This window comes from Phoxinus phoxinus (genome assembly GCF_949152265.1).
Source record: "Phoxinus phoxinus genome assembly, chromosome: 11".
Lineage (NCBI taxonomy): Eukaryota > Metazoa > Chordata > Actinopteri > Cypriniformes > Leuciscidae > Phoxinus > Phoxinus phoxinus.
In genome coordinates this window covers 5501334-5511082 of record NC_136886.1, presented here as the reverse complement: position 1 = coordinate 5511082, position 9749 = coordinate 5501334, and the positions used below count along the sequence as shown (strand labels likewise).

The window sequence follows — 9749 nt, the reverse complement described above, 5'->3', positions numbered from 1 at the left end:
AGGAGACTGTGGTTCTCAACTGGTAAAATGGATAATTAATCAATATTCATATTGCTCATACATGTGCTTAGGGCGTCTGAACAAACGCCATATCCCACGTATTAAATTTAACCATGTAAATTGTTTTGTTACATGCATGAATGATTCCTCAAAGGAATATGATAAAATGGACAAAAAATATCTATACTAGCTCAATTTTGGGATTGGGACTTTCCAGTGGGGACTAGTAAAGCAACCAATGCCATAACCACACAGGACACTAGTAACCGCTGATGTTTTTGTTAATTGAATTGAGAATTAGAGAATTTTTATATATATATATATATATATATTAGAAATATTTCCTTGGCAACTATCTGAAATAAAATAAAAAGTTAAAGTATGACTAATAATAATAGATTAAATTAAAGCAAAAAAAAAAAAAAAACTAATTCAAATAAAAGTGTTCAGTGTTCACTTAATAATTAAGGCAACGTGTTTACAAATTTTTTTTTTAAGTAAATAAACTTCATGTTTACTAAAAAATTAAGCAATGTGGAATTGTCAAGTTAATTTTTTTTCAACTAGGAAATTACGTTTATTTACTAGGTTTACTAAACGACTTTTTACATTTTAAAGGGATAGTTCACCCAAAAATTAAAGTTACGTTTACTCACCCTGCATTTGTTCCAAACCTGTAGGAGTTTTTTTTCTTCTGCTGAACACAAAGGAAGATATTTTGAAGAATATGGGTAACAGGCCCAGAGCTATGGAAGTCATGGGGTCCATAAACTTTGGTTTCCGACCTTCTTTAAAATATCATCTTTTGTGTTCAGCAGAAGAAAGAAATTCATACAGGTTTGGAACAAATGCTGGGTGAGTAAACGTATGACAGATTTTTCATTTTTGGGTGAACTATCCCTTTAAAATAAATTTAATTGGAAAACTGAAAAATATGAAAATAAAAATAAATACTATAATATATTAAATTATACTAAAATGACACATTAAAGAGAACTTTAGCAACAGCCTGGCATTGAGGCAGTGGGTTTCGCATTGCTCTCATTTAGTTCAGAATTCACTTTAAACCGTTGAAAAGTAGACAACATACTACTTAAAATGGAAAATTTATAAGAAATTATGGTTTGGGTTGAATATAAACTTTCTTCACATTTTTTTCTTTCATGACTGATGTGTTATTAATGTCGGATTTATGTCGCTTGTAGAAATGTTATTTCAGATCTTCTTGGCAACCTAAAATCATCTTTGAGGCTGTTTAACAAAAATACTGAGTGAATGTTAACTTAAATGGATAGTTCTCCCTAACATTTAAATGCACCCACATATCATTACAGACCTGCTTCCTTCTCTGGAACACAAAAAGAAGATATTTTGAATTGCCAATGAAAGTCAATGGGGTCCAATGTTGTTTGTACCCACTGACATTCAAATATCTGCGTTTCACTGAAGGGAAGTCCTGCAGATTTTTTTGTTTTTCCGTTTTATTTTGGGGTGAACTATCCGTTTATTGCTATCCATCTCACATCTAATAAGTATTGGAAATACTTATTGTAGTAGGATTTTGGATTACATTTCTTGTCATGATTCTTCCAGTGTTGTGTAATGTGTGGAGTATCTGATGTTAAACAGAATAATGTGAAGCGATTTCAAGAATCTTCACATCATTTGACATTTCCCATAAATAATCTTAATATCAAAAGCCAAAACATATAAAAGTATACTTGTGTCCAGTAACGATTCCTTGATTAAAAACATCACAGGCATTCACTGACCGAAATGTGACAATGACAACTCCCAGAAGAGAAAAGCAATATACTGCAATATGCAGTCGGGAACACAAATTGGAGCCATAAAAAATAGCAGAACCGCTGTCAGTACCGGGCCTAATGAGCCCAAACCGGTTTATTCTGTAGATAAGCAATGCCTTAACTCAGGCTGCCATACTAGACACATGGTTTCAATCTAATTTGGCCCTTATTAGTTGGAAACTGTAAAATAGTGTAGTTAGTGTTTGTGGGGTAAAAGAGTAGTCTGTAGGCCATTAGATGTACTGGACCCCTAAAATACCCGGAAAGTGTCCCCTGAGAGACATAACAAGGGCCTATCTCTTTGAGTTTTTCTTTTTCCTCTCCTCTCTTGCCCATTGCTTGCTTTCAATGTGAACCAGCTGTTGCCTCTGAAGCCTTTAGTGTCACCGTGCGTGTGTGTGTGTGTGTGTGTTTTTGAATGTGTGTTTTATTACCTGTTGGACCGATAATTATTCAAGGTGTTTGGAACTGGTGTCCTTCCACTTTGATCTTGCTTTGCATAATCAGTTGTCTTTAAAGCAAGACCTTGTAAGTACCTAGTTGCATTATATTTAAATTTTATACTGGGTACAGTATGTCCAGTACTGTGTCATGCTATACGTCATTTAAAACTATTTAAACAGCAATTTGATAGTTATGCATGCAGCTTATTAAATATGAGACTACGTTGAATATAGCCATTGTTATTTTTAAGGACTATTTAAAAACGATATTTCACTTCTAACAGTCACAAATAAGTGAATGAAGTAGTATAGAAAAAAAGGCTTCTCACCTAAATCTGTATCAAAAATCATGCGTAAACTTTCTCAAGTCATATCTGAAAATGTATGCTTTTTTTATTATCTTAAAGTCTTCGTTCTGTCACGGGGGTCTTACTGGGGCAAGTTGTCACATAATTTGCAACATGTCAACAAAAAAAAGCGTGCAAAGGCAATTTCAAGAATTAGGCCAAGGCTAAATTTGATAGACAAATAAAAAAAATAATTTTATTATTTTAATCTATAATGTTATGTATGAATTTTTACAATTAAAAAAAGCGCAATATTCTGCTACATTTCTCAGTTTATAACTGGGTAGGCTATTGGATATTGACCCTGAATATTTCATTGTTTGAATCAAGATAATGAAATAGACATTGCATCCACAATTTATATATACATGAATGTACAGAAATGTCCCATGTTTAAAATCGACCCAATAACTACTAATCTAGTTCACATTTCAACAAAAATATTCCACATTAGCCTTAAAAAATAGACAGACAGTTCGCTATTATTGCTATCTGTGTTTGCTTTCTGTAAAAAATATGGGATTTTTTTATAAGCTCTCTGAATCTTTCGTTTAATAAATTTTGATGTATTTTATTTATTAATGAAAGTGGTGGCGGTTGAATTAAACGCGACAAAACTATTTTGGCGGCAATTGTCGTGGTGATTTTTGTTGTTTTAGTGCACGTAGGCTATAGCAGCTCAAACATGTTACGGGTGCTCTAAAGTTGTGTTATTTTTTTCCATAAAGTGCTTACAACACAAAGTGTTCATACAAACATTAATAATTCTTTTCAATAACGTGAACCTTTTAAAATACGTTTATAAGTAATTAAAAGTTGACTTTGGTAATCACCCAGGTGGCTCTGCTTTATTCCAGGCGCTCTTGACGAGCTGTCGGTTTATCAGGCCTGGAAAATCTCCGAGAACTCGGATTGCGTTCATGATTAGGCTATATGATGGAGTGCATGGATAATCGGTTGTCATAATCCCACAGGGTTTTATAAACAAGCCTTTAAGATAGGGTCAGTCACATGATCACCCGGACCATGATGGCTCCTGTCAGAGAGTGTTCAGCATTTCGGGTATCCCATGCGGCAGTAGCAGACGGTCTTGAAGAGGCGGCAGTGGCAGAAGGCGCACTGATCGCAACACACCGCGCTCGGCGTCTTGCAGCTTCCCCACAGCGGCACACAGTTCGGCGGAGGAGGAGGTCTCTTTATTCGGTTGCTGAATTTCTGAAAAGTATACAATTAAAACATGCATTTATATGTGCTGCTTCAGCTTCGGACAAATTATGTCCCCGGGTTATTTAAAGTAGGCTAACATTAAAATAAGCCGGAACCCATTCAATAGCCTATTTATTATGAAAATGATTTGCATAAAAATGTAACAAATTACTACCCCTGTTATGGCGTCTATTAGCTATGGGTTACTCCATAATCAACGAAACGAATGCGCCTCTAAATAAGCTTGGTTAGGAGACAGAGGTGTGATGTGTGAAGAAAACAAACAAAAAAATCCAGGTAAATATCAAGCTGTCATTTTGACATATTTTCCTAGCCTATGTAGGCTAATTGTGTAAATTCCCAGCTATGAAATTAGCCTTCGCAAAAAAGTCGATCATATATGATTTCAATAATGGTCAAAATGTAGACTAATTTTCACCACAGCATGTCAATAAACAATAGGCCTCGAAATCTATTTGAAAATATTATAATATAGATAGATCGATAGATAGATAGGCTGTACTAGAATGAACAAAAGGTGCCCAAATTATATAGACTAAATTTGTTTTTATCACAAATATTTAATTAGACATTTTATTATCAGCATATTATTAACTTTAGTTTAAACATTTTAAATCTCTATGAACTGAATTAAACATCCTTACTGAAGTATTTTTTATTATTAGCCTATATTAAAGCTGTTTTTATATCAGTTAATTGAATATATAACAATTTATTACAAACCTTTTTTGGTTTCTTTTCCAGTTTCTTGTTCTTCTTAGGTGTTTTTGAAAGCCCTTCGATAATGGAAAATACAAATCAATTTGAAAGGTGAAGTTTTAAGTGTCTAAATAAGTAGCTAAAAAACAAAGAAATGTTAAACAAATAATGTTACATTTATTCTGATGTGAGTTTAAGATAAAATAGCACTTGGCTAGAAGTTTGTGTTGACCATTTGTAGCAATTTATTTACTTGATTAATAATGGTGATCATTTGTTTTGTATATTATTTTCACAACTTGTGTTCGAGCAAGAAGCCTTACCGACTATGAGCACAGGAGGTGCATCTGTTTGGTTAGTGATTTGTAAGCTGATGGTTGTTTGGTTGGAGCTGTATTGTTCCTCCATAAGCATGTGTGTGTGTACCGTGACACAGCAGGCTAAACAGAGCAGCAAACAGCACAGCAACAATGACGGACTCATATTAAGACTTCACCCTGCACAAGACAATATTAAAAACAGATTCATAAACAAAAAAGTGCAGATTCAGGGATGAGCGCACAGACATAAACAGAATTAGACATACGTTTTGGTACAAAAAAAAGATGTTTAAACTTGTGATAAAAAATTTAAGTCTTTAAATTCCTACAATTTCAAAGCCCAAAACAAACAAAAAACAAATCATAAAAGGAGAACAAGCCCTTGTGAATTTGCTTTCAAATTTATCTAAACTGAAGCTCAAATGGTTGCACAGATGTTAGACATACAGCAAACATATTAATTTGTCATCATACACAACATCAAAACATTTACACATTATAAGAAGCAGTTTAGTTAGAATTATAACCTAAGATTTTGCACAACAGAGTAATTTTTATAGGCCAAGCAAGTAAAACTGCTGTTATATTCCTGTGCAGTTAGTTCAATATTAGTTGCTATATCCGAGACCAGTACTCAATTGTAATATAAAATTGGTTTACATCTACAGTTCCAGTGTACAGTATTTCTAATGGCATTTGATCACAGTTTATCATTTCTCACCATGTTTAACCTCCTTTTTCTGACAATCTCCTGTTTTTTTTAAATATCCTCTTTCAAAACTGATACCCAAGGTAATCTTCAGGAGTCGGTGTTTACAAACTGACCTGTCCTGGTGAGTAACGGGACACCCTGTTTTCCCTTTTTGTGGCTGGCTTGAGATATTCCCCGCTCCCCTGCTGAGACTGAGAGAGAAATGTCAGACAGACTTTTTAGTCAGGAAATTCAGAAAGGGGCGAAATGATAAAATTAAGCAGGGGCGGATCCAGACGGAGCGAGGGAGAGAGAGAGACAGAGAGAGGGTGAGGGCTGAGTGTATGTAGGCTATAGGGCTTAATAAGTTTGCACTGTAAAAAAAAAAGTTGCTTATAAATGTGTGAATGTCATAAACACACTTTTGTCTGAATAGAAATGAATAAACCGTGAATATACAGTTCAAATTAAAGCATTTGTCAGACTTTATTGGAACATGTTCATACGTGATGAACTGTGTAAAATTCAAACAACAATGAAAATGTAAAGTCACCATGAAATCAAAATTTATAAAACTTATTTTTTATGAAATATTGTAGTATAAATAATTTATCCATGCACATCATTATATTAGGTTTTTATCTTGTTATCTTTGACCCTCTGGGCCTCTTTGGTAAAAAACAAAACAAAAAAAAACTCCAAAACATTTTGAGTGCAAAATAGACACCCACACACACATACATTTGAATGAGTGTAATTGTAACTGAGCAAGGCCTTGAAAATGTGTGAAATAAAATCAACAATTCAACCCCAATGCAGAATGCACAGACAAAAATTACATTTATTACAAAATGTTCGAAGTGTTTAGAATTATTGCTATCATCCATTCCTTATTTTGTTAGGTTTTTAAATTATCAATCAAATATTGAGTAACAAAAATGCTTTTCATGTGTTCCCTACCCTTTCTAACTCGATTTTATTGTTTGCTTGCAACCATAACGCAAAACCTGATGCAAATCTAACAAAACATATCCTAACCCTGACAAAAAGTCTTTTAGAATGTCGTATATCTAAATGCAAAACCTAATATAAGTATAAATAATTATGTCTAAAAAACAACTCTTTATATATGTATAGGGAGCTGTAGGTGGTTACACCATGACATTGCACCTCCAGATGCCATTCTCACTTAAAAATATATTTTAAAGGCCTTCGCTCTATTTTAATCTGAAATATTGCATCTATTGAAAAAGAATGAATCTAAAATAACTTCCTTTTTTCATCTGGCAGCAACATCTCTTCTCTGATGACGTGTTTAATGGCGTGAGAGCGGGGCAACCTGAGATCCACCAATAGAAAACCACAACCGTCAATAACTATAAAAGATTGCTCCGTCATCTAGTTTTCAATACAATGGCACTCTTCAGGACACTTTCAACAACAGTTTCTGCTCAGTATCAAGAGAAGAGACTGAAAAGTGAGATAGTCAGTGGGGAGAAACGTTCTCATTACTTTTCAGAGGTTTGGAGTTAGTCCTCTAAACTCACATTTGCTTGTTAGGAAACCCGTTTTCTCTTAGAGTTCATTTTTAAGTGACCTTCAAAATCACGTATTTGTAAACATTGCCCAGATGTTACAAATAGATTCAATGTGAACTGATGGTGTGCGATAAACACTGAAATGAGCAGGTCATATCTGCTTTAGGCTGCAACAGACAAGCCCACCCACAGATATACAGCTTTCGACATTTGCCTGGATGAACGTAAAACATTAATCTAGGTATTTGATAAAGCATTAAACGAAGAACATCCTGTTTTACTGAACTATGTCACATTACAGAAGACAAGTTGTGAATGCTGTTTTATGTTTTACTTTAAATGAGACAATCTAATGTATAAAAGGAATCAATCAATCATCAATCCATCTATCACATACCACATATTAAAACAACACATGTTGGCCAAAGTGCTTTACATACCAGGACCTAATATATTCATACAACCCGCATGAGACAAGTCTAGAACAAATACAAAAATTACTGTAAATGAAATACAGTTGAATGCAAGTGGGAGCAAGTCTTTAAGTGAGATTTAAAAACATCAAGAGAGAAATCAGATCTAATAACAGGATCTAATCATGTCACTCTTGATTTTTTTTTTTTTTTTTTGGCTGGCTCAATGGTGACATTATATTCACATATTTAATGCCAAAGTATGCATTGAATATATCTTTTGCTCATCTGGACACTGTCAGAGGCTTGGAAACTTTTGTAAAAATCAAAGCCATGGAACTGCAAGCGGGGGAAAGTCAACCGAGTGAGTGCCGAACATTGCTCTCAGGGGATTTGGGAAACCTTTGAATTGTCCAGAATGAAGAGATGCCGTAAATGTGGGTTTGACAGGGCCTGGACAAGCTAAGAAAGCATGTGTTTCTCAGCCACTTATTAACACCTGGTCATTAACACCAGTTTTCTGGGCTTCTTTAGCTCCAATGCTCCTCCAAAATTGCACGAGACTGAAAATTGTGCCAGCTGGATCCAAACCAAAACATAACCGTCAAGGCCAATGATAATAATAACATAAAGTATGTATGTTTTCACCATCCTAATATATTCTCTGAAAACAAATCTTAGTATCCTAACCTATTTTTGAAACATTATTTTATTATGAAAATGTTATTATAACAAAAATGCATGGTATCAAGTTGGTAGTGATTTTGCCTTTTTTTTTATTTATTTAAAAAAAAAAAGAGATCAAGTTTTAAAGCGTGTTTCCTTTGCACGCTAGCTAAACAACACGTTCACGAATGGCACATGTTTTTTTAAGCTTGGTGATAAACTGGTTGTGCTCAGTTTGATTTAGTTGCTAGAGAAAAGCTAAATAAAGTATAATAAATGACATTATAAAACTATCATTCTCTTACTCCCAAGAACAATAGTTTGGAGCACATGGTTACAATTCTACTTTTAATGGTAGAGGTGATTTAATATGAACAGATTTTCAGAACAGAATGCCTTTTTTAAATGATTTGCAGAATGTGTGATCTTTTCTTAATGCTTTGTTCTCTGTAACACTTCATATAATTATTGTTCCTTATTTAAGGTGATTTTAACTGCATATTCAATAGATGTAACTATTTTTTCATTCATGCAGATAACCGATTTTTTAAAATGTTGTCTATTTAAGTTTTACTGCACAGTGAAATTAGTTTAAAAAAAAAACCGAAGTGTTTTGTTTGATTCATGACTTTGGTTTGATAAACAAATTAATTCTGTTGTCAAGTCATGTTTCTTCCATTTACGACACCTTAGAAAAAGTTAAATCTTTTCTCTCTTTGAAGAACTTTGAAATATTTATTCATGCGTTCATTGCTTTCATTCACTGTATTATGGAGTTAACCATTCATCCATTGAGCGTCTAAATGGTTCAGAATGCTGTGGCTCGGCTGTTGACCGGTAGTCGAATATTTGATCACATTACTCCTATTTTAACATCTATGCACTGCATGGCTACCGGTTAAAATTGAGAATAGAATGTAAAATAGTAGTTTTCGTTTTTAAATCAATAAAAGGCCTAGCACCAGGTGATCTTTCTGACATGCGTTCTCACAGCCCATCGAGGTCACTTAGGTCCCGGGACCTTGCTTGCTCTCTGTCCGCAGGTCTAAACACATGGGACCGAGCTTTTGCGATAGCAGGCCCTAAACTTTGGAATAACCGGTATCGATCCGAACTGTGTCATCTCTCTCTATTTTCAAATCAAAGCTTAAAACTTATTTATTTACTGTGGCTTTTACTATTTGATGAATGATTTAGTTTTGTGTACTTAATTCTGTTTGCTCTTATTGAATATAAAGCTTTGTACAGCACTTTGGCCAACCTTGTTTTTTTGTGTTTTTTAAATGTACTTTATAAACAATGAATGAATGAATTTTAAAAAATGAATCACAAACTCATAAACATTTTTTAATGAATAAGAATTTGTTTGTTGTTATAATAAATGAAATAAGCAATATTAATAAAAAAGCATTTAAAAATTTTTTGTAAGTCACATATTTTCGCTGAAATACGAGATATTTGTAAATAGACTTATTTTTTAATAGTCTTCCTTTACCGTTTATAAGATAAAAGAATAAACTAAAACAATATTCAATTGTAAGAATGAAGTGATATGAAACAGAAATGCCCACATAACTGACACCAAATGTGATGCGTG

General features: G+C 33.6%; 1 protein-coding gene across 2 annotated transcripts; it reads right to left on the bottom strand.

Moving 5' to 3' along the window:
* Positions 1 to 1868: 1868 nt before the first annotated feature.
* Positions 1869 to 5761, bottom strand: asip1 (agouti signaling protein 1). 2 transcript variants are annotated; one of them, XM_079628153.1, is made up of 4 exons: positions 5670 to 5761; positions 4848 to 5021; positions 4549 to 4601; positions 1869 to 3813 (listed from the first exon to the last, which is right to left on the bottom strand). In XM_079628153.1, exons 2-4 carry the CDS (start codon positions 5005 to 5007, stop codon positions 3649 to 3651), a joined length of 378 nt encoding a protein of 125 aa, XP_079484279.1. In that variant the 5' UTR covers positions 5008 to 5021; positions 5670 to 5761; the 3' UTR covers positions 1869 to 3648. The 2 variants fall into 2 exon arrangements, with proteins under 2 accessions (XP_079484279.1, XP_079484280.1); XM_079628154.1 differs by having other exon boundaries at positions 5566 to 5704.
* Between the last annotated feature and the right edge of the window lie 3988 nt (positions 5762 to 9749).

What these genes read in the sequence shown, in the direction of transcription:
- asip1 (XM_079628153.1), bottom strand. Translation starts at nt 5,007, where the DNA reads ATGAGTCCGTCATTGTTGCTGTGCTGTTTGCTGCTCTGTTTAGCCTGC. An exon ending in ACCTCCTGTGCTCATAGTCG is followed by an intron (nt 4,602 to 4,847) that starts GTAAGGCTTCTT and finishes CCATTATCGAAG; the next exon opens with GGCTTTCAAAAACACCTAAG. An exon ending in TGGAAAAGAAACCAAAAAAG is followed by an intron (nt 3,814 to 4,548) that starts GTTTGTAATAAA and finishes TATACTTTTCAG; the next exon opens with AAATTCAGCAACCGAATAAA.